The sequence below is a fragment of the Taudactylus pleione genome, unplaced genomic scaffold (genome assembly GCF_031769625.1).
Source record: "Taudactylus pleione unplaced genomic scaffold, aTauple2 ptg000504l, whole genome shotgun sequence".
NCBI lineage: Eukaryota > Metazoa > Chordata > Amphibia > Anura > Myobatrachidae > Taudactylus > Taudactylus pleione.
The window spans coordinates 986,975-1,012,943 of NW_028284906.1; the positions used below are offsets into that span (position 1 = coordinate 986,975).

The 25,969-nt window shown below is 42.5% G+C and overlaps 1 protein-coding gene across 3 annotated transcripts; it reads left to right on the forward strand.

Moving 5' to 3' along the window:
- LOC148501734 (uncharacterized) lies at positions 1-23,183 on the forward strand. 3 transcript variants are annotated; one of them, XM_088450047.1, is made up of 10 exons: positions 1-21; positions 6,410-6,598; positions 7,317-7,395; positions 7,515-7,612; positions 7,759-7,897; positions 18,595-18,690; positions 21,304-21,372; positions 21,494-21,737; positions 22,144-22,352; positions 22,439-23,183. In XM_088450047.1, exons 1-10 carry the CDS (start codon positions 13-15, stop codon positions 22,969-22,971), a joined length of 1,665 nt encoding a protein of 554 aa, XP_088306173.1. In that variant the 5' UTR covers positions 1-12; the 3' UTR covers positions 22,972-23,183. The 3 variants fall into 3 exon arrangements, with proteins under 3 accessions (XP_088306173.1, XP_088306174.1, XP_088306175.1); XM_088450048.1 differs by lacking the exon at positions 18,595-18,690; XM_088450049.1 differs by lacking the exon at positions 22,144-22,352 and having other exon boundaries at positions 22,439-22,522.
- The last annotated feature ends 2,786 nt before the right edge of the window (positions 23,184-25,969 follow it).

The window sequence follows — 25,969 nt, forward strand, 5'->3', positions numbered from 1 at the left end:
CGTTCCATTACCATGCTACAGGTGGAGCAGGCCATGGTGTTACATATAATAGAGGTGGAGCAGACCATGGTGTTACATATAATAGAGGTGGAGCAGACCATGGTGTTACATATAATACAGGTGGAGCAGGCCATGGTGTTACATATAATACAGGTGGAGCAGGCCATGGTGTTACATATAATAGAGGTGGAGCAGACCATGGTGTTACATATAATGCAGGTGGAGCAGACCATGGTGTTACATATAATACAGGTGGAGCAGACCCTGGTGTTACATATAATACAGCTGGAACAGACACTGCTCGGTAGGTAACAGACTATAGAGATAGGGAGGTGTCCGGTGCACTCAGACCCCCCATACAGAACGTATCAGCTGTAGCTGGCGGTCAGTACCCTCAGTAGGTGGTTATTAGTGTTACATATAATACAGGTGGAGCAGGCCATGGTGTTACATATAATACAGGTGGAGCAGGCCATGGTGTTACATATAATAGAGGTGGAGCAGACCATGGTGTTACATATAATACAGGTGGAGCAGACCTTGGAGTTACATATAATACAGGTGGAGCAGACCCTGTTGTTACATATAATACAGGTGGAGCAGGCCATGGTGTTACATATAATAGAGGTGGAGCAGACCATGGTGTTACATATAATAGAGGTGGAGCAGACCATGGTGTTACATATAATACAGGTGGAGCAGGCCATGGTGTTACATATAATACAGGTGGAGCAGGCCATGGTGTTACATATAATAGAGGTGGAGCAGACCATGGTGTTACATATAATGCAGGTGGAGCAGACCATGGTGTTACATATAATACAGGTGGAGCAGACCCTGGTGTTACATATAATACAGCTGGAACAGACACTGCTCGGTAGGTAACAGACTATAGAGATAGGGAGGTGTCCGGTGCACTCAGACCCCCCATACAGAACGTATCAGCTGTAGCTGGCGGTCAGTACCCTCAGTAGGTGGTTATTAGTGTTACATATAATACAGGTGGAGCAGGCCATGGTGTTACATATAATACAGGTGGAGCAGGCCATGGTGTTACATATAATAGAGGTGGAGCAGACCATGGTGTTACATATAATACAGGTGGAGCAGACCTTGGAGTTACATATAATACAGGTGGAGCAGACCCTGTTGTTACATATAATACAGGTGGAGCAGGCCATGGTGTTACATATAATAGAGGTGGAGCAGGCCATGGTGTTACATATAATAGAGGTGGAGCAGACCATGGTGTTACATATAATACAGGTGGAGCAGACCTTGGAGTTACATATAATACAGGTGGAGCAGACCTTGTTGTTACATATAATACAGGTGGAGCAGACCCTGGTGTTACATATAATACAGGTGGAGCAGACCCTGGTGTTACATATAATACAGCTGGAGCAGACCCTGGTGTTACATATAATACAGCTGGAGCAGACCCTGGTGTTACATATAATACAGCTGGAGCAGTCACTGCTTGGTGGGTAACAGACTATAGAGAAAGGGAGGTGTCCGGTGCACTCAGACCCCCCATAGAGAATGTATCAGCTGTAGCTGGCGGTCAGTACCCTCAGTAGGTGGTTATTAGTGTTACATATAATACAGGTGGAGCAGACCCTGGTGTTATATATAATACAGCTGGAGCAGTCACTGCTCGGTGGGTAACAGACTATAGAGATAGGGAGGTGTCCGGTGCACTTAGACCCCCCATACAGAACGTATCAGCTGTAGCTGGCGGTCAGTACCCTCAGTAGGTGGTTATTAGTGTTACATATAATACAGGTGGTGCAGACCCTGGTGTTACATATAATACAGATGGAGCAGTCACTGCTCGGTGGGTAACAGACTATAGAGAAAGGGAGGTGTACGGAGCACTCAGACCCCCCCATACAGAACGTATCAGCTGTAGCTGGCGGTCAGTACCTTCAGTAGGTGGTTATTAGTGTTACATATAATACAGGTGGAGCAGACCCTGGTGTTACATATAATACAGATGGAGCAGTCACTGCTCGGTGGGTAACAGACTATAGAGAAAGGGAGGTGTACGGAGCACTCAGACCCCCCACCCCCATACAGAACGTATCAGCTGTACCCTCAGTAGGTGGTTATTAGTGTGGAAGTGACAGAATACACAGAGAGACACCATAGTGTACACCGGGTGCTGTATAAGATGCACAGACGTCCTCTGTAATAGGCCCTGCTGAGTCCTCACCTGTCTGAGACTTTCTTTTCATTCCTCTAATTATCACCAACCTGTTTGGAGCTCCCAGCACTTTCTCTCTTACTACCCTGTGTGTAGGGGACCGGCGTTTCCCAGTGCCAGTCCTCGGGGAGTCATGACAGTACATGTTTTCCAGGTCTCACATAATCATCAGTGAGCTCATTAGCACCGCCTGTGGATCGTTTAGATTGTGTCGGTCAGTAATGAAGGCACCAATAAGGAGATATGGAAAACATGCCCTGTTAGGGATCCTTGAGGATGGGGATGGAGATTGGAAACCCTGTTATAGATCTTCAGTGTATAGGTGATTATCCTCCAAGTAATGCTTTAGCCTCTACCCTATGCTTCATACACATGGCCGGCAGGATTGTCACATATAGAATGTACATCCTACAGTGGTATGCTAACTATGGATTATAGCATGATCAGGCATGCTGGGACTTATTGTTCTACTACAGCTGCGGAGTCACAGACTGTATAACACTGCTGACACTCAGTAATTATTGCAGATGTGGGAGCAGAGAAAATAAGATGGGTGATTGTACACAAGTCGCCCAGATATTAGGAGACAGGGGAATACGGCAGTAGTGGAGGAGAGAGGCTGGGCTGGGAGTTGTGGTGCGCTATCGGGGGCATATAATGGGGGAGGGGGAGCAGATAAGTAGGTTAAGATGATGGGGACAGAGACTTTATCCTAGGTTACTGAGGAGAATGACCTGAGGGTGGAATGAGGAGGAAAAGGTGGGTGGTCTGTGAGGGATCTGGCCTGGGGAAATATCTTGTCATATGGTGTTGTGTATATTATACTATGTGTAGTAATCACTGGTTATCAGGTGTGTGACCTGTGTATAGTGATGATTAGTGTGTATCAGGTGTGTGATATCAGTGTGACCTGTGTATAGTGATCAGTGTGTATCAGGTGTGTGATATCAGTGTGACCTGTGTGTAGCGATCAGTGTGTATCAGGTGTGTGATATCAGTGTGACCTGTGTGTAGTGATCAGTGTGTATCAGGTGTGTGATATCAGTGTGACCTGTGTGTAGTGATCAGTGTGTATCAGGTGTGTGATATCAGTGTGACCTGTGTATAGTGATCAGTGTGTATCAGGTGTGTGATATCGGTGTGACCTGTGTATAGTGATCAGTGTGTATCAGGTGTGTGATATCGGTGTGACCTGTGTATAGTGATCAGTGTGTATCAGGTGTGTGATATCAGTGTGACCTGTGTGTAGTGATCAGTGTGTATCAGGTGTGTGATATCAGTGTGACCTGTGTATAGTGATCAGTGTGTATCAGGTATGTGATATCGGTGTGACCTGTGTGTAGTGATGACCATATTCCATCAGGTGTGTAATATGGATCGGGAAAAAGAGGAGGGCTTAATGGTCACTTAGTGTTTACTGTTTGAATATGTTACATATACTCTGTGATATTTATTATATTTATTCCCAGGCACGTTGAAGAACCAGAGGTGAGGGGATCTGGGAGTGTCACAGTGACATCACATATATGTATAGTAATAATATGGGGACATGAATGGGGAGGTGAGGGGATCTGGGTGTGTCACAGTGACATCACATATATGTATAGTAATAATATGGGGACATGAATGGGGAGGTGAGGGGATCTGTGAGTGTCACTGTGACATCACTTATATCTATAGTAATAATACAGGGACATGACTGGGGGGAGGTGAGGGGATCTGGGAGTGTCACAGTGACATCACTTATATCTATAGTAATACTACAGGGACATGACTGGGGAGGTGAGGGGATCTGGGAGTGTCACAGTGACATCACTTATATCTATAGTAATAATACAGGGACATGACTGGGGAGGTGAGGGGATCTGGGAGTGTCACAGTGACATCACATATATGTATAGTAATAATATGGGGACATGACTGGGGAGGTGAGGGGATCTGGGAGTGTCACTGTGACATCACTTATATCTATAGTAATAATACAGGGACATGACTGGGGGGAGGTGAGAGGATCTGGGAGTGTCACAGTGACATCACATATATCTATAGTAATAATACAGGGACATGACTGGGGAGGTGAGGGGATCTGGGAGTGTCACAGTGATATCATTCTCTATAGTAATAATACAGGGACATGACTGGGGAGGTGAGAGGGTCTGGGAGTGTCACAGTGACATCACTTATATCTATAGTAATAATACAGGGACATGACTAGGGAGGTGAGGGGATCTGGGAGTGTCACAGTGACATCACTTATATCTATAGTAATAATACAGGGACATGACTGGGGAGGTGAGGGGATCAGGGAGTGTCACAGTGACCTCACATATCTATAGTAATAATACAGGGACATGACTGGGGAGGTGAGAGGATCTAGGAGTGTCACAGTGACATCACTTATATCTATAGTAATAATACAGGGACATGACTGGGGAGGTGAGAGGATCTGGGAGTGTCACAGTGACATCACTTATATCTATAGTAATATTACAGGGACATGACTGGGGAGGTGAGGGGATCTGGGGGTGTCACAGTGACATCACTTATATCTATAGTAATAATACAGGGACATGACTGGGGAGGTGAGAGGATCTGGGAGTCACAGTGACATCACTTATATCTATAGTAATAATACAGGGACATGACTGGGGAGGTGAGAGGGATCTGGGAGTGTCACAGTGACATCACTTATATCTATAGTAATAATACAGGGACATGACTGGGGAGGTGAGGGGATCTGGGAGTGTCACAGTGATATCAGTTATATCTATAGTAATAATACAGGGACATGACTGGGGAGGTGAGAGGATCTGGGAGTGTCACAGTGACATCACTTATATCTATAGTAATAATACAGGGACATGACTGGGGAGGTGAGGGGATCTGGGAGTGTCACAGTGACATCACTTATATCTATAGTAATAATACAGGGACATGACTGGGGAGGTGAGAGGATCTGGGAGTGTCACAGTGACATCACTTATATCTATAGTAATAATACAGGGACATGACTGGGGAGGTGAAGGGATCTGGGAGTGTCACAGTGACATCACGTATATCTATAGTAATAATACAGGGACATGACTGGGGAGGTGAGAGGATCTGAGATTGTCACAGTGACATCACTTATATCTATAGTAATAATACAGGGACATGACTGGGGAGGTGAGGGGATCTGGGAGTGTCACAGTGACATCACTTATATCTATAGTAATAATACAGGGACATGACTGGGGAGGTGAGAGGATCTGGGAGTGTCACAGTGACATCACTTATATCTATAGTAATAATACAGGGACATGACTGGGGAGGTGAGGGGATCTGGGAGAGTCACAGTGACGTCATTTATATCTATAGTAATATTACAGGGACATGACTGGGGAGGTGAGGGGATCTGGGAGTGTCACAGTGACATCACTTATAGCTATAGTAATATTACAGGGACATGACTGGGGAGGTGAGGGGATCTGGGAGTGTCACAGTGACATCACTTATATCTATAGTAATAATACAGGGACATGACTGGGAGGTGAGGGGATCTGGGAGCGTCACAGTGACCACTTATATCTATAGTAATAATACAGGGACATGACTGGGGAGGTGAGGAGATCTGGGAGTGTCACAGTGACATCACTTATATCTATAGTAATAATACAGGGACATGACTGGGGAGGTGAGGGGATCTGGGGGTGTCACAGTGACATCACTTATATCTATAGTAATAATACAGGGACATGACTGGGGAGGTGAGGGGATCTGGGGGTGTCACAGTGACATCACTTATATCTATAGTAACAATACAGGGACATGACTGGGGAGGTGAGGGGATCTGGGAGTGTCACAGTGACATCACTTATATCTATAATAATGGGTAGTAATATTGTAATTAACAGCTGTGACTGAGCCGCTCTTGGATATAGTATTAGTGCTCAGTCCTCACAGGAGCTGGGATATATTACATTGCTCTCGGTATCTTGTTTTTTGTCTTTATCACTGAAATTAAAATGACAGGAGCTGCAGGAAGAATGCTTTATATTCCCCACTTTGCAATGTTTGCTACACAGTTACAGAATGAATAGAGTATTTCTTTTGTCTTTGTAAGACTGACCCTTGTATATTATGCACCATTAACTCCTTTATAAACAGCGCAATGTAGGTGATGTTACATTTTAGCATTTTATTAATGTCTCCCCCAATACACAGGATTACACAGTAGCGAAGACATCCGGTGAGTGTGAGACACCCAACAGCTATCCTCGTGTGTCAGGTGGACTGAGCAGGACCCAGCGCCCCATCACGGTGCCTCCACCTCACTCACTGATACATGAGAGACACAATGACCAGAAGATCCTGGAACTCTCCAAACAGATCTTTCAGCTGCTGACTGGAGAGGTGACTGCTGGGAATGGGACATTATACAGTAACACCAGGGGATGTGTCTGGATGATGACTGGAGAGGTGACTGCTGGGAATGGGACATTATACAGTAACACCAGGGGATGTGTCTGGGTGATGACTGGAGAGGTGACTGCTGGGAATGGGACATTATACAGTAACACCAAGAGATGTGTCTGGGTGATGACTGGAGAGGGGACTGCTGGGAATGGGACATTATACAGTAACACCGGGGGATGTGTCTGGGTGATGACTGGAGAGGTGACTGCTGGGAATGGGACATTATACAGTAACACCGGGGGATGTGTCTGGGTGATGACTGGAGAGGTGACTGCTGGGAATGGGACATTATACAGTAACACCAGGGGATGTGTCTGGGTGATGACTGGAGAGGTGACTGCTGGGAATGGGACATTATACAGTAACACCAGGGGATGTGTCTGGGTGATGACTGGAGAGGTGACTGCTGGGAATGGGACATTATACAGTAACACCGGGGGATGTGTCTGGGTGATGACTGGAGAGGTGACTGCTGGGAATGGGATATTATACAGTAACACCGGGGGATGTGTCTGGGTGATGACTGGAGAGGTGACTGCTGGGAATGGGACATTATACAGTAACACCAGGGGATGTGTCTGGGTGATGACTGTATCATTGTGTCTGTCAGGTTCCTATAAGGTGTTATGATGTCACTGTCTATGTCTCCATGCAGGAGGGGGAGTATATAGAGGAACACAGAGGTCTGTACAAGGACGTGATGATGGAGAATCACCGGCCCCTCACATCACTGGGTAAGAGGAGACTGTCATTTATTTTATAGGGGAGAGCAGGTATGGGGACCCCCTATATACACACATCACCTGATAATCACATATATACAATGTACTCAGTCACTGTGTGTCTCCTACAGATGGACCCAGTAACAGAAATACCCCAGAGAGATGTTCTCGTCCTCTGTATTCACAGGATTGTACAGAGGAGAATCACAGGATCCCACAGGAGCATCAGGTAGATGGGATTTAGGGTCTCACCAATATACTACAGTGACTGTCACTATATGATCTGTACTGAAGCTGTGTCTATCTTATACACTGATATTCTGTTTAATTTCAGTGAATGAAATCAGAATGTTATTTTATTGTTTTGTTATTTAGGGTGAAAATCTGACTGATTTAAAAGATGAGTTTTATGTGACTAATATAAAGGCAGAATATACAGATGGAGAAGAAGAGACGTATGTGAGGGGATATCAGCAGTGTAAGGAGGAGGAAAACCCTACAGATATCAGCACAGGTGAGTAATAAACTTTCTACAGAAAAGAGTCACATATTCTCCTTGTCCAATCACTACAACAATCTCTTATCCTACACCCCCCTCTGTCAGTACAGACTAATGAGGGAAATGTATCTGCCCCGGGGGGGAGCCAGGAGCCATCAGCCCCTATTATACTCCTGCTCTCCTCCTCACATCATATCACTGTGTATTACTAGCCCAGAGATCTGACCAGTCTCCTCCCACACTCTCTGGTGTATCTCACACATCAGGAGCCATCAGTCCCTATTATACTCCTGCTCTCCTCCTCACATCATGTCACTGTGTGTTACCAGCCCAGAGATCTGACCAGTCTCCTCCCACACTCTCTGGTGTATCTCATACATCAGGAGCCATCAGCCCCTATTATACTCCTGCTCTCCTCCTCACATCATGTCACTGTGTGTTACCAGCCCAGAGATCTGACCAGTCTCCTCCCCACACTCTCTGGTGTATCTCATACATCAGGAGCCATCAGCCCCTAATATACTCCTGCTCTCCTCCTCACATCATGTCACTGTGTGTTACCAGCCCAGAGATCTGACCAGTCTCCTCCCCACACTCTCTGTGGTTATCTAGATAAGAGAAAACACATAATTCCCCAGCACTCATTACCCATAATCCTGCCTGTGCACTACCACATGTGTCATTACCCATTTTGTGGCTCCTCTGATGGAAATACTGGAAACTTTGGACATAGTAAGTAGAGACAAGGAGTCTAGGTACATTCACTCGGAATGTTGCATCAGCCATTCAGTATTTTGTGACTGCCCGGGAGCTCGTGTGATGCTGCGTCTTGCCCTCCCCATATGGATTTTAATTTTGACGTAATTCTTCGTAGGTAAAATGATAGAGAATTATTTATTTTTATTGCATTGATACAATGTGAGTCTATTGGTATCTGATCAGTGTTGCAATTTTTGGACTTCCCAAAGCCAAAAAACTCTTACTAATATACAGTGGAATCTATACTAATCTATAATCCAAAGTGTAGATGGGAATAGTGCATATAGGTCTAACCGGACCAAAAGAGACACACTATACTGATTCATATTCTTATTAAGAACACAAGTGACAATGCACTGGAATGGTGATCAACATTGGTTAATACAAATACTGCAATAACCTAGGCATGAGATTGTAACATGCACATATAAATTAACAACATATCACAAAAATCCAAAAAAATGGAATTCAATACACAAATCTGTACATACGACCATAAAACTTGCGCATATAAAATTAAATTGTATAAAAACATCAATTGCATACACCAATCTCGTATGGATATTATCTGTAAGTCCATGAGACTGAAAAAAACCCTGTTTAAAGGGTGTACCAATCCTGCAAGAGTATCAGTTTGTATCTGTATTAATTTACTGTGTAACAGTTTTAAGTAGAAATCTGTGGTAACAATGTTTGTGAACTGTTTCCAATTGCTGTTGCACGTGGTACCATAAGTCTTAGATGTACAGGGGTATGTGCTGAATTCAAATTAGCCCCTTGTAACGAAGGAGGTGAGCGTAAATTTCGTTGCCCACCTAGGATATCGGGCTGGGGAAATCAATAATAGTACTGCTCACCTTCCTTCTGTCTCCTGCTATGGTCCGGTAATGCTTCTCAGATCAGAGAGGCCGCAGCCGTGCTGGATTTTGGAAGCTCAATGGAGGCACTAGTTAAAGTATCTCAACTCCGGAGCTTCACAGCCGAATATTGAATCCTGGCTTGAGCCGGTCTCCAAAATAGCAGGCTATATCACGATCTCTCCAGACATGCAAAGCAGCTTGAGAATACAAGCTAAAATCCAGGGATACCCTAACGCGTTTCTTTCTCAATCGAGAATTTCTTCAGAAGGATGTCTTATTAACAGGAAGCTGTCATACTTAAGGGAGATGCCTGCCAATCAAATTTCGTTAATTAGTTCAGACAGCACCTGCAAATTAATTTGTCCCTGTTCAAGCTGCATTCCTTGATGTATTTCAAGTAGTGTAGAGATCATTGCATTTATTTTAAACATGTGCAAACCAGTAAAACGAATAATACAGATTGTTTGTATCTGTCCTGCATAACAAATAAAAATAACATAAAATAAAGATTGATATATATTTCCAGAAACACTTATACATACTTAAATCAAATAAATATAATTTTATAATTCATTTGAGATCAATGTGTGATGCATGACATATATTGTGTGACATACGATGCCAGACATTTTTTGCATCGGAAATCACCCATGCCACACATCAAACACGAAGATCCCCTTACATTAATAGTTCTAAACTGTTTAGCTAACCTGTGATGATATTTTATTTCGAACATCTAAATAAAGCCTAGCACAATTAGGACACAATTTACAGTAAATAACTTCATTATTAAAATGACAAAGTATAAAAAATATATAGAAAAATATAAAAAAAAAAATATATAGAAAAAATAGTCTAAAATATATACACATATACACACCGTACTAGACTATAGATCTGCAGATATGTATATTTATCTTTTTGAAAGTGTTAGTATCCTTCTACAGATGATTCCCACAAATGACAGAGAACAATGACCAAATAGTTCAACTCCAGTACTTTGGTCTCAATATCAATATCCGTGTATTAATAATGAGTAGAGTGATAAGTGAAAGCTAACTAATTCTATATGTTCATCCTAGAGAAAGTGGTTCTTTATATTACAAAAACTCTAGATCCTCCATTTCATTGAGTCCCTCCGGATGGAGGGTATTCAATAGGTGGATCCAGTAGGCCTCTCTCGTGCACAATCTGGAATATCTATCTCCCTGTCTAAGGGTTTGTGGTATATGTTCTAATCCCCATAATTTCAGTCCTGTGGTTTCTCCACGATGTTTCTCCAAATGGTGTCAGGGGGACACTATGGGTTGATATTTTGTTCAGTATATTCCTACGGTGTTCTAAGAAGCCTATTTTCAAGGGGCGAGTGGTGCGGCCTACATACTGCAATCCACAGTTACATTGTAACATATATATATTACGTATGGAGTTTCACAGTTAATAATGGTGGTAAATTGATGTACATTCTTTGTAGCTTTAGATCTAACTGTGGTGCTTCTATTCTGTATGAACCCGCATGTGAGGCATCTTGTATGTCCACAACAAAAACTTCCAACTGTCTGTGATTTTTAACCATGTTGTATTAAGTTTAACTGTCGATTTGAACGTACTGGGTGCTAGAAAACTTTGTAAGTTTCTAGCTTTTCTAAAAATTATCGTAGGTTGCTCTTTCAGACCCTCTTTTAATAGTGGGTCTAATAATAGTATTGAGTAGTTGTTTTTAATAATTTTCTTAATTTGGTTTGCAGATTCATTGTACTTTGATATGAATACTACTGATGGATCTATATCTTTACATTTCTTCTTAGTATTCATACCAAAGTTATCCAACTTTTCTGTGGGTAATTTTTTAGATGTATCTGCCTGATTTGTTGGCAAAGATACAAGTGTGATCCTATCTAAGTTGTCAACCCTCAATTTAGCCTGGGCTAATAAACCGTGGGGATAACCTTTTTCTTCTAAGGCTGTGCATAATTTCGAGGCTTGTTCTTCATATTTTGTTATTGAGGAACAATTCCGCTTTTATTCTGCGCAGTTGTCCCTGAGGAATACTAGAAATCCACTGTCTCTGATGGTTACTTGAATAGTCGATAAAGGTATTGGTGTCTACCTCCTTATTATATGTGTATAATGTGTTCTCCCCCCAATCACTTCTAAAGTGATATCCAGAAAATGTATTTTGGATTTGTGAAAAATTAAAAGCATTATGATTCAACCGTGTAACTAAATCTATAATGGAATTATCATCCCCATCCCAAATGAAAAATAAATCATCAATATACCGGCCATAGAGAACCAGGTACGCCCCGAGGTCCGCCCCCCAAATGAGCTCCTCCTCCACTCTGCCCATATATAGGTTGGCGAAGCTCGGGGCGAACCTGGTCCCCATGGCCGTCCCCGTGCGCTGTAAATAGTGAGACCTATCAAAAATAAAATTATTGTGTTGTAAAATAAATAATATAGAATCTGTAAGAAAGTGTTTTAGCTCCTATGAGATCCCACCATGTAAAATCAAAAATTGATCTACAGCCTCTATTCCTTTATCATGTGGGATGTTCGTATAGAGCGCTGTTACATCACAAGTAAGAAATTGATAACTGTCTTTCTAGACAATATTCTGAATTCGGTTAAGGAACTGAGTGGTATCTTTAAGGTGGGATTTCGGAGAGGCTGCACATGGTTGTAAAAATTGATCAACAAAGGCTGATAAATTAGACGTTAAAGACCCTATCCCCGAAATTATAGGTCTCCCAGGTGGATTAGTGAGTGATTTGTGTATTTTTGGCAAATAATAAAAAACTGGTGTTACAGGGTGAAGGGTGAATAAAAAATCAAACTCTTCTCTGGATATCACTTGATCTTCTAGGGCTTTATCTAGGAGGCCTTTTAATTCCCTCTGAAATGACTGAGACGGATCCCGTGGTAGGGGTGTGTAAAAAATCGTATCCCCCAATTGCCTTAGGGTTTCGGCTACATAGTCAGAAGTGTTTAATACTACCACCCCTCCCCCCTTATCCGCTGGTTTTATTGTTATGGCTGTATCTTTAGAGAGATTTTTTTGAGCTGCTCTTTCTTGTAGAGTCAGATTATGATAAGTGGGTTTGGTGACTTTATTACATAAATTGTTGAATTGAATAAACTATTTTTATAAAACGTATCTATACATCCGTTTTTAAATTTTAAAGGAAAAAATTTAGATTTTTTTTTTTTCGTGAACAATTTTATATTTAGTTCCACTATCGCTTTTGCTTTGAGAGACATTGATATCAAAAAGAGGTACTTGATTAGTATCCTCATTATCTGTCTCTATATCGTTTTCTCCCAATAATTCCGTACGCTGAATTAGGCTCTCTCTATCTCCTTCATCTAGGATAATAGGTAATCCTTCTACTTCTTTTTTTCCCATTTTCTTATGGGTGAAGTACCATTTACGGCTCAAGGCTCTCACATAGCGATTGAGTTCAATGAACAATTCAAAGAAATTTGGACTAGACATAGGGGCAAATTTCATTCCCTTAGAGAGTAGCCTAATTTCAACCTCACTAAGGGAACGAGATGACAAATTAAAAACATTTAAAGGCTTTAGTAAGGTTTTATATTTCGTCTTTTTGAATTTTCCTCCTCTGGAACCCCTATGTCTAAGTCTCTTCTTCTTTTTGGGGTACCCGGATATAGGGGTTCGAATCTGTTTAGGAGGGGAAGTTCTCTTCTTGGATCTGGGGCTTCTTCCCGTCCTCTTTGAAAAGGAGATCTCCTAGATTCTAGTTCTCTATTGGTGCGTACACACTACACGATATGCTCCCTGAGCGATATCGTGTAGTGTGTCCCCGGCAGGCTGTGCTCAATGTCGTTCATGACATTAAGCACAGCCGCTGAACGATATCATTAACGATATCGTTCAGCGCCGGGCTCTCTCCCCCATTCCCCAACATGCAGCAACCTGACGAGATCGTCAGGTTGGCCTGCATGTCAGCCCGATGAACGATGATGACGAACGACCCGCGGGAACGCGCGTCGTCGTTATCGTTCATCGTTTTGGGGTTAAAATGGATGATAAAGTGGACGACTGAACGATAACGATATCGTTATCGTTCAGTCGTCCACTTTATCGCCCAGTGTGTACGCACCTTATGTGTATTCTGTGGGTATAATTTTGGTCTTGCTCCCCCATATTGGGACCTTGCATTTAAGTTATGATGGGGGGAAGATAATTTCCCTTCATGATCATGTATCAGTTTCATAGATGAATATTTCTTATTCCAATTGACATGGGAGCCTCTCTCTGTGTCCAAATTGTGCTGTATTTTTTGTGGTCTCAATTGATTTGAAAAAGAAGGTTGGTTCCGACTTCTTTGAGTGTTCGGAATCTTCTTATCCTGTCTATAGTCCTGATTGAGGTTTTTCTTATTATAAATTCTACTATTATTTTCGCTATAATCAAGATAATCTCTGTGAAATTTTTAGTTTTTGTTCTGAATTAGTTCTTTCTCAAAACCCTCTACTCTTTTAATGAGGAGTGCCTCCCTTTCTTTTTGTTCTGAGCTAGGGTTAGAGTTCTCTATTTGTGTCCTCAAAGTTTCTATCTCCTTTTCAGCTTTTATAATTTTAGATTCTCTATATTCAATCAATAATCACATCAATGAGATAGAACATTCATGTAATATGGTATTCCACCTCTCTTGTAATCTGTCATCATCCTTAAATGATAAAGATTTAAAAATCCTTAACCCCCTAGGGATTCTTTTATATTCTATGTATTTACATAAGGTTGTTTTATCCCACCAATGTCTGGCTTCCATTTTTAGGAGGTCTTCCAGCTTGTTATATAATTGTGAAATTTCTGGTGAATCCTCCCTTACTATAGATGGTTCCCCCTTACAATAGTTCTCTAATAGGGTTTGTCTTCTTGAGTTTCTATCATTATAGAAAGGAAGATCCATGTCTAATCTCTATCAATTAAGTGATATATCAAAAAGAAAAAATACAGTATAGAGTATTCACAACAATTTCAGTTCAAATAATATTAATGGATATTCACAATCCAATTGTTTTTATAGTGTCTCAGAGGTCCGGGGTGGTCTGATTGCAAGGAGAGTGCTGCCCTTTGGGGATAATCGCATAGAAAGAGAGTTTTAGGGTACCCACCTCTCTTCAATCAGATCGTGACCAGCAGCTATCCTAGGGGCCCTCCAAATCCCTAATTCCAATAAAGGAATAAATGCAAAGTGTAGACGGGAATAGCGCATATAGGTCTAACCGGACCAAAGAGACACACTATACTGATTCATATGTATAAGTGTTTATGGAAATATATATATAATCTTAATTTTAGATGTTATTTTGTTGTTACTCAGGACAGATACAAACAATCTGTATTATTTGTTTTACTGGTTTACACATGTTTTAAAATAAATGCAATGATCTCTACACTACTTGAAATACATCAAGGAATGCAGCTTAAACAGGGACAAATTAATTTGCAGGTGCTGTCTGAACTAATTAACGAAATTTGATTGGCAGGCATCTCCCTTAAGTATGACAGCTTCCTGTTAATAAGACATCCTTCTGAAGAAATTCTCGATTGAGAAAGAAACGCGTTAGGGGGGCCCTGGATTTTAGCTGGTATTCTCAACCTGCTTTGCATTTCTGGAGAGATCGTGGTATAGCCTGCTATTTTGGAGACCGGCTCAAGCCAGGATTCAATATTCGGCTGTGAAGCTCCGGAGTTGAGATACTTTAACTAGAGCCTCCATTGAGCTTCCAAGATCCAGCACGGCTGAAGCCGTACACCGCCAGCCTATACAACAGCTGAGTTCCAGCCGGCACACGACGCAATATCAAGCGCTGATACGGGATATTACATCTCCCTTAAATGCCTTACTGACGGCTGTGGCCTCTCTGATCTGAGAAGCATTACCAGACCATAGCAGGAGACAGAAGGAAGGTGAGCAGTACTATTATTGATTTCCCCAGCCCGATATCCTAGGTGGGCAACAGAAGGGTTAGCACATTTACGCTCACCTCCTTCGTTACAAGGGGCTAATTTGAATTCAGCTTATACCCCTGTACATCTAAGACTTATGGTACCACGTGCAACAGCAATTGGAAACAGTTCACAAACATTGTTACCACAGATTTCTACTTAAAACTGTTACACAGTAAATTAATACGGATACAAACTGATACTCTTGCAGGATTGGTACACCCTTTAAACAGGGTTTTTTCAGTCTCATGGACTTACAAATAATGGCCCTGATTCAGAGCCAGTCGCTATTTGCGGTCGTTCGTTCCAAAAAAAGGGGTGGCTATTCAAATGAACCGTTCGCTCTTTGCGGTCTGGTCACGCCTCTATGTCTGAACGAGCGAACAAAACTTGCGGTCGTTTTTTGGATAACTACGCCCCCTGACTGCTCGCATCCTACGTCATGTCCGCTATTTATTAGATTAATCGAGTACATCGTACAGAGTATGAACTGCTCGCTATTCTTGTGGTTGGTTTTTCCTACCACAATCTTGCGAGCAGTTCTGACTATAAAATAACCCAGTGACGTGGTCAGTGACGCTGCTGTATTAATTATGCACACCCATAAAACGCCCATTTTGACCTTTAAGCACGCCTGCGTTCTGATCTCCACTCCCCGTTTTCAAGCACCTTCCCCTGTTACCACCCACATACGCCGCCTCCTGTCACTCATATTAGCAGGCATTCGCTATTTAGCGAACAAAAGATTTTCGGCCGCACTGACTGGTTCGCGCATGCGTATTACGATCCGTACGCATGCGCTGTTGGGCAAACATCGCTCGGAACGAACGAGCGGCCGCTTACGAGCGGCTCTGAATCAGGCCCAATATCCATATGAGATTGGTGTATACAATTGATGTTTTTATCCAATTTATTTTTATATGTGCAACTTTTATGGTCGTATGTACAGATTTGTGTATTGAATTACATTTTATTGGATTTTTTGTGATATGTTGTTAATTTATATGTGCATTTTACAATCTCATGCCTAGGTTATTGCAGTATTTGTATTAACCAATGTTGATCAACATTCCAGTGCATTGTCACTTGTGTTCTTAATAAATATATGAATCAGTATAGTGTGTCTCTTTTGGTCCGGTTAGACCTATATGCGCTATTCCCATCTACACTTTGCATTTATTCCTTTATTGGAATTAGGGATTTGGAGGACACCTAGGATAGCTGCTGGTCACGATCTGATTGAAGAGAGGTGGGCGCCCTAAAACTCTCTTTCTAATCTATAATCCACCATCGTAGCCATCGGCCACTGATGGTCAAGATGGTGATCTTGGTCTGCGACCTCCATCGCAGTGCTGGGATTGCGAAAGTAGCAGGGGGTATCAGACACCCCCCTTGCTGCATTTGAATTGTTGCCAGGATCAAAAATTGCAAAGCTGTCTGCAATTGTGATCCTTAATGAATGAGGCCCAACGGTCTATTTAGTAATCCCAGCCTATGACCTTTGGCCTTACGAATGCAGGAAGGGGGGTGTCAGCACTGCTCAGTGTGTACCGGCTATGTCGCTGATGATAACCTGGTGATGATTGTATACACCTGACATGCATGGTGTCATCCCTTTGCCCATTGTACCTGCATGCATGAAGCTTGTTGCGTTTGATAAATGGAGCAGAAGCGCACAGGTGACACTTGGGGGTGCATTTACTAAAGTGCAGGTTTTTAGAAGTGGAAATGTTGCTCATGGCAACCAATCAGAATATACCTCTCTTTCATCAAACACCCGTCTAGAAGATAATAGCTACAGATTGGTTGCTAGGGCCAACATTTCAACTTCTAACATCCTGCACTTTAGTAAATCTAGTATCTGATAAGCTGTAATAACATTACTAAACACCACAAGTATACTGTACACACTTCTGGAGAATATTTAACTCTCGGAGATACGTGAGGCCCTTACAATAAAATGATGCCTTGAGTATAGATTAAGGTCCTGATTCAGAGCTGAATATTCATCCCAGGATACGTTATAACATATGTAAAGCACATGTGCAGAATGTGTCCTGCGATCTCCCTTGCAGACCACCCAACCTGCAGCATGATTGACGTGCTGCCTCGTAGGGACCTGCCTGTGCCCCATTCCCAGAAATGGAGGTGTGATGGATCCATTTATCATGAGGCAAGAGGCCCGGGGTCTGCATCAATGGAGGCAGATTCCTGGCCTCTCCTGTCACCAGGCACCGACCAGGCTGGTGGGAAAATGGTCTCCCACAGAATTGAATGTTATTAACATCGATAGATGTTTGTGATTGTTCCAATGGTGATCCCAGGCTGCAGCCTTGTCTGCAGTGATGGGATGACACAGAGCAGCAATGATGTGTGTGATGCCTCCTTCTGCAAATATAGCATTATTCTGTAGGAGGGAGCTCAGCATATTAATAGGCCAGGCAATGGAGAGGATCCATCATGGCCCAAGGAACATGGGGGCTGGTCAGAGAGAGAAAGTCTGGCGGAGAATGCCGATGGTGTTAATACTGAGGCGCCCATATTCCGCTCATCACATGAAGTGAAGAGACGGTAAGAAAAAAAAAAAATATATACATATATATATTATAAATTATTTTTTTTATTAACTTTTAAAATGTTAGATGTTTTTCTAAAAATGTTTACGCATTTCAAAATGTGTAATGTTAACATAATTAAAAACATACACATTTATTTATTTTTATCACCAGTGGGTTTTTTGTTTTTTTAATATTTGTGTTGCAACAGTATATCTATATAGTGTTAATTTTACAATTTATTTCTAAAATTAAAATGTAACAAGGACACAATCAAAATGTTTTTTTTTTTTCAAAGCTTTACAAGCAAAAAATAAAAATCTAAAAATATTTATACAGATGGGCAGACTTCAAGTACAGGCTGCATCAGAGATGGATGGATTTGCACAGCTGCTTGTGTGTGGCTGCACCAATCCGTCCTTCTCTGTACCAGGCCCTAAGATAGACCTGGTAAGTGTCTATCTTCACCATACATTTTTCATTGTAAGTGCTGCAAATACAAACTTTACTTGTACATGTGATGTAAATGATGTTAGCTTTTTCATGTACCTTCAGCCTCAGGTCTTCCCAGTGAGGATGCTGCCCAGTTGGACCCCGCCGAGGACTCCGATGAAGGAGCTGGGCCAGGGGAGATGGACTGGCAGGAAGGAGGTTGGGCAGGGGAGGTTGTTTGGACAAGGGAGGGAGAGGTTTCGGGGAAGGAGGAGATGCAATATATACACACATCTAAATATGTATTAAAACAACAAATTATGCAAGTTTTTAATCACACACACACACACACACACACACACACACACACACACACACACACACACACACACACACACACACACACACACACACACACACACACACACACACAATTAAGTAATAACCAATAAAACAGCCTATTATAGATGACATTATTGTGTTATGACACAAAATGCACTTGCACTACACCGTACACCACTGAGAAAATAATCAAAATGGCCACTGAATAAAACAAAATGGATGCACCAAACTGACAGAGAAGTCTAACATCACACACGTGCACATACAGTGCATCCGGAAAGTATTCACAGCGCTTCACTTTTTCCACATTTTGTTATGTTACAGCCTTATTCCAAAATGGAATAAATTCATTTTTGTCCTCAAAATTCTACACACAATACCCCATAATGACAACGTGTAAAAAGTTTTTTTCAGATTTTTGCTAATTTAATAATAAAAAACAAACAAAACAAAACTAATAAATCACATGTACATAAGAATTCACAGCCTTTGCTCAATACTTTGTTGATGCACCTTTGGCAGCAATTACAGCCTCAAGTCTTTTTGAATATGATGCCACAAGCTTGGCACACCTATCTTTGGGCAGTTTCGCCCATTCCTCTTTGCAGTACCTCTCAAGCTCCATCAGGTTGGGGAAGCGTCGGTGCACAGCCATTTTCAGATCTCTCCAGAGATGTTCAATCTGATTCAAGTCTGGGCTCTGGCTGGGCCACTCAAGGACTTTCACTGAGTTGTCCTGAAGCCACTCCTGTGATATCTTGGTTGTGTGCTTAGGGTCGTTGTCCTGCTGAAAGGTGAACCGTCGCCCCAGTCTGAGGTCAAGAGCGCTCTGGAGCTGGTTTTCATCCAGGATGTCTCTGTACATTGCTGCATTCATCTTTCTCTCTATCCTGACTAGTCTCCCAGTTCCTGCCGCTGAAAATCATCCCCACAGCATGATGCTGCCACCACCATGTATCACTGTAGGGATGGTATTGGCCTGGTGATGAGCAGTGCCTGGTTTCCTCAAAACATAATGCCTGGCATTGACGCCAACGAGTTAAATCTTTGTCTCATCAGACCAGAGAATTATGATTCTCATGGTCTGAGTCCTTCAGGTGCATTTTGACAAACTCCAGGCGGGCTGCCATGTGCTTTTTTACTAAGGAGTGGTTTCCGTCTGGCCACTCTACCATACAGGCCTGATTGGTGGATTGCTGCAGAGATGGTTGTTCTTCTGGAAGGTTCTCGTCTCTCCACAGAGGAATGCTGTTGCTCTGACGGAGTGACCATCGGGTTCTTGGTCACCTCCCTGACTAGGGCCCTTCTCCCACGATTGCTCAGTTTAGACGGCCAGCCAACTCTAGGAAGAGTCCTGGTGGCTCCGAACTTCTTCCATTTACGGATGATGGAGGCCACTGTGCTCATTGGGACCTTCAAAGCAGCAGATATTTTTTTCTGTACTCTTCCTTGGACTTCATGCTTGGTTTGTGCTCTGACATGCACTGTCAAGTGTGGGATCTTGTATAAACAGGTGTATGCCTTTCAAAATCATGTCCAAACAACTGAATTTACCACAGGTAGCCCCCAATTAAGCTGTAGGAACATCTCAAGGATGATCAGTGGAAACAGGATGCACCTGAGCTAAATTTTGAGCTTCATGGCAAAGGCCGTGAATACTTATGTACATGTGATTTCTCAGTTTGTTTTTGTTTTTTTTATAAAATTTGCAAAAATCTCAACTTTTTACACGTTGTCATTATGGGGTATTGTGTGTAGAATTTTGAAGACAAAAATGAATTCCATTTTGGAACATAACAAAATGTGGAAAAAGTGAAGCGCTATGAATACTTTCCGGATACACTGTAGCAGCAAGCAACATCACGCCCGCGAGTTGCGCACGTATAATGGCATACATGCATACAAGTCACACTAATCTGCATACACATAGTAAGGCATACATGCCAATGTCCGACCTAGGGTGCCGCATGTTGAGTTCCTGCAAGCGGGCCAGGAGGTCCGGTGTGCGGCACCCTAGGTCGGACCACCGCCACTCCTGCTGCACAATGGAACGGCAGCATCCTATGCGTTGGAGGCGCCTCCGCGTAGACTTTTCATTTCATGGCATCTGGCACAAAGGGCGCCTCATGCCACAGCCGACAGTCCATTACTTCCGAGAGTATGCGGAGCTCCAGCTGGCTGAAGGATGGCAATGGCGAATATTACAGTATGCATACTTTATCAAGGCGCTGGTGCTTTCTGATTGACTAACTACATAAAAATGGCTGCATGTCAGTGTTCACTAGTTATGGCTGTGAAATAGTTACAGTAACCCCTATGTGTAATTGACCTTATGTGGACAGTGGTGGTGGTCACGAGGTCAGCAACTGCGCACTCATTGGCTGTGTACATTAAAAGCGTAGGCTCTCACGCGCAGGTGATACACATATGCAATGCGTACGCATTATATAAAAAAAAAACTAAGTATTCCAAACTCAATATATCTTGCAGTTATGGACCCTGGTACGCATCTTGAGAGGGTGACTGAGGACCTTAGATGGAGATATCTTTCCGAGGAAGGTGTGTATTATGTTTTTACATGTAAATTACGAATCACATACAATGGAAGATGTCATTTTTATTGTGCTATAAAACCACAGTTGTACATTGGTTAAATTAATGTGCATATGTTATTTATTAGGGGCTTCTGAGGATGAAGCAACACAAACAGGCCCAAGCCAAGCAACTCAACCACTGGGCCGTAGGAGACAACCATCATTCTGTAGGAAGGAGCTCAGCATATTAATAGGCCAGGCAATGGAGAGGATCCATCATGGCCCTAGGAACATGGGAGCTGGTCAGAGAGAGAAAATCTGGCAGGAGATTGCCGATGCTGTTAACACTGAGGCGCCCATATTCCGCTCATCACATGAAGTGAAGAGACGGTAAGAAAAAAAGGAATTTAAAAATGATATATATAATTATAATATAAAAAAATTTTTTTTTTTAATTAACTTTTTAAATTCTAGATGTTGTTCCAAAAATGTTTACACATTTTTTTTATTTTTTTATGTTAACATTACACATTCTGAATTGTGTAAAGCTTTTTGGAAAAACATCTACAATTTTAAAAGTTCATTTAAAAAAAAAAAAAAAATTAAATGTGTATTATGTTTTTAATTATCACCAGTGTTTTTTTTTTTTTAAATTGCATTGCAACAGTATATCTATATAGTGTTAATTTTATAATTTATTTATAACATTAACATGTAAACAAGGGCACAATCAAAATGTTTTTGTTTTCAAAGCTTTACAAGCAAAAATAAAAATAATCTAAAAATATTTATACAGATGGGCAGACTTCAAGTACAGGCTGAAGGGAAAGATGGCTGCCCGCCATAGACATGCGAGGGGCACAGGTGGTGGGCAAACCCCAGAGTCATTGAAATACACCCCATTAGAAGAGATGGCTTTGGGGTGTATCGAAGAGGAGGAAGTGTTAGGCGTGTCCAATATCTACACGGACATGCCTAACATTGCAGCCCCGCATGTTGGTCAGGGTAATATATTTTAAATAATATTAATTTATTCTAAATTACTGGAAACACAAAAGTAATATTCTTATTTTGTTTGTTTTAATTTGCAGATGTTGAAGAGCCTGCTCCTGAGGCAAATTCCAGGGAGGGTGTGTCAGGTGGTACTGCTGGGGATGAGGCACCTGTGTCACCTGCTGACCCAGTAGACAACCCTCCTGAGACACCCCTTCTGAGGCCTGAAGTTATCCTCCAAAAATTACTGGAGGAGACGCATAAGAATTCCAGAATTTTCTCAGACATCTTAGCTGGAATTCATCGACTGGTCGAAGCCCAGGAGAGACAGGCTCAGGCCCAGGAGAGACAGGCTCAGGCCCAGGAGAGACAGGCTCAGGCCCAGGAGAGACAGGCTCAGGCCCTGGAGCGACAGGCCCAGGAGCAGGGCAACATAATACACAGGGACGCCATGAGGGAGCTAACCTCCATTCTCGATCAACGATTGAGGCCCACCACCTATGCTGTGACATCCCCCACCCCTGACCGGAATCCTACCATCTCTGGTCAGGGCAACCACAGATCTACACGGCGGGTGCAAACAGAACATCTTTCCCTAAAGCCTGCACAGAAGAAACGACGCCGAAAATAACAGCATCTGCAATCTCCTATGGCCTCCGTATTCCACTAGCCAATATGTACATTGTATGCTGTTCCTTCCTACAGAATGGTGTCTTGCTTTATATTCCAATACTCATTATTTTGACTTATGAATACTATTTAATTTGTTTAAAAAAATAAATAAAAAAAAAAAACTACAAAATTTTTCATTTCGTTGTGGTAATAAACCAAACTTTACCTGTCCTTTTTGAAGTCTTTCTCAACCTTGTTACATTTTAATCGGTTAGCTTCTGGAACAGTTGCATATGCATGTTTGCAGAAAGGATGCTAAACCGCATTCCATTTATCAGTGTGCATACCATCAGCTGCATGTGTTCTATGTAATGCGAATGCATCACTGTGTGCAGGCGCCAAGTTCCCATTACTGACATCCACAACACCTTTGCAAAAACATCGGGTAACATTGGACCCACACGCATTGTTGTGGTTGAGCCGTCCATGTCTTAGAGATATCTACACCTCCTTTTCGGTGCCGTAAGCTCTGGCTACGTATGCAATCGCAGGGGCTTAATTATACACGCCCCTGTAACGGCGTTCAAACGCACTGGCATGCCTGCGTTTCTCCCGTCACCACTCCCAAACAGTCACTTTCTGTCAATGTGTGATGAGACTGCGTACTCCCTGCGATCGCTAGCCGATCGCAGCGGCCGGTTCGTGCACTGCCACGTGTGAATTCGCGGCTGCGTTCCTTGCTGAATCGGGCCCCAATTTCCATGAAAACTGCATCATTGTATAGTGGAAACTCCTAAAAATAATATTGAACAAAGTCACTGGCAACAGCTAGTTTTTCAAATATATCTCCTGTATCTTCTATGATCTGTACTAGTTTTTGGCAGAACGTTGTATCTGTCAGGTTTGAGGGATCTTGTGTTCCTGGAGATGATTCTAGAGCTTATTTAATAGTGTGGTTACTGTGTAGGAAGCTGGGCAGATGGATGTAGGTTCTACACATGAGGTGAGGCTAGAGACTAATGGGTAGTCCCTGGATGGAGGTTCTGGACTTGGGAGTATATCAGAAGCCTCGTGTGGATGGTCAGCTGACGCGACCCAAGATGGCGGTGCCTATCAGACTGAGCCGGCAGGAGATACTGGGGGGGTGCCATCTGAGACTGACCCCCCCCCCCCTAGAACAGAGTAGCAGCGTGCAGTCACCAAGGAGCCACAGAAATGCTGTGACCTTTGTGGGAGGAAGGACGCCCACCTGACATGTAAGTGAGCAGGCTGCCGGATCCTGACAGTATCGCTGTAACAATGGTGATTTACTGCATGTAGATAACGCAACAGTTCCCTGAGCGCCTGATTCCCTCATTGATATTTAATGTTTGCTGTCATTATGTAATTAGATAAGGGCACCTCATAATATATCCGGCAGCTAAAGTTCTTAACCGAATCTTTGAGTGCCACAGTTCTACCCCTTCTTGTGATTAATTTTTAAGCGGACAAGGATCTCTATAGTCCCCTCTTTTAGAGGAAAAATAAAATTCCTTTTCCAGCCTCCCTCCAGTTGGATGATCTGTCAGGTGAAGCATGGACTCCTCAGGATAGCAGTTCTGTGTTTTCCAAAAACTTTCAGTTGTATCTTTTTGCTAGTGGTCAATAGAGTTAAATGGGAATCTCGTATTGTCTAAAGCACAAGTTCTCAAATTCAGTCTTCAGGACCCCAAACTGTGCATGTTTTTCCAGGTCTCCTCACAGATTCAAAAGTGAAATTCTTAGCTTCATCTGTGGATCTTTCAAAATGTGTCAGTGAGTAATGACTACACCTGTGCACCTGCTGGGTGACTTGAAAAAGTGACCTGTGTGGGGTCCTGAGGACTGAGTTTGATAACCACTGGTCTAAAGTAACATTCCTTTTCAAAGTGGTGCTTCTTTGAGGGATAGCATGGATATGAAGGTTGAATTCACATCAAATTCATTTTTAAGGCAACATGGGCTTGAAACCTATCCTGTCATCTGCCAGGGTAAATAAGGTAAAGGACATTCAGCTAATTGGGTAGAAAAAGGCCTCTGTTCTGGCAATACCAGAGGATAGTTACTTTCCACAGTGGAGCACATTAGGGAACCTTGGGGGAAGGCTGGTTCAGGCCCAGATTTCAACCACAGTTACTGTATGTAGAGCCCTGCGGCTTCGCTCCTGGCAGGCGGATACCTAATTATGACTGTGGGCTCTTCCATTTGAAGGGGAAGTTTTGTTTGGTCCTGAATTGGACAAAATTATTTTTTTGGCCTTGGTAGGTAAGAGTAATTTTTTTTTTCATTGCCTGCTTCAAGGCTGAAAGATTCATCCTTTCCATCCTTTCATTTATTCTGACCATAGAGGACAGAAAGGGGCAATACTTTGGTTCTCAAGTTGGTCAGAAAACTAAGCAGCCTTGGATATCTTGACTTGGGACTAAACCAGACAATAGATGACCGACTTGAAGATTGGGAAACCCACTCAAGGACACCTGTGGTGGGAGGCTTGCCTATTGTGCTTCAGAGAAAAGTGAATGAAATCCACTTCCGGTACTTGGGTGAAAGGAATCATTTCAAGGAGTTATATCATAGACTTAACATGTCGAACCCCAATAAGGAGGTTTTCCAAAGGTCTGCCTGTAGATCCCATAAAGCGTCTGATTGGAGGAAGCTTTGCTCTCAGAAGCTGTAATTTTTCCTTTGACAGTGAACTAGAGAGAGTTAGGATGTTATTCCAGCAGGTTTCTGATTCAGAAACCATATAGGCTCTTTCGACCCATCCTCAAATAAAATATTTGAATGTTCACCTCTAGGCAGACAAATTCAAGATGAAATTCCTGACAGCTGTTGTCGGCTGTATGGAGGAGCTGAGGTTTATGGCAATGATAGATATCAAAGATATTTGCCTACATTTACTGGTATGGGAGTAATATTCTAATATTTGTGACCTTTTCACATAATTTCCTATTGAGTGCTCTTCCCTTTTGGCATTGCCATAGCTTCAAGGATTTTTA

Coding starts and splice junctions, on each gene's coding strand:
- LOC148501734 (XM_088450047.1), top strand. Junction 6,599..7,316: donor TTCAGCTGCTGACTGGAGAG/GTGACTGCTGGG, acceptor GTCTCCATGCAG/GAGGGGGAGTATATAGAGGA. Junction 22,353..22,438: donor AGCCCCGCATGTTGGTCAGG/GTAATATATTTT, acceptor TTTAATTTGCAG/ATGTTGAAGAGCCTGCTCCT.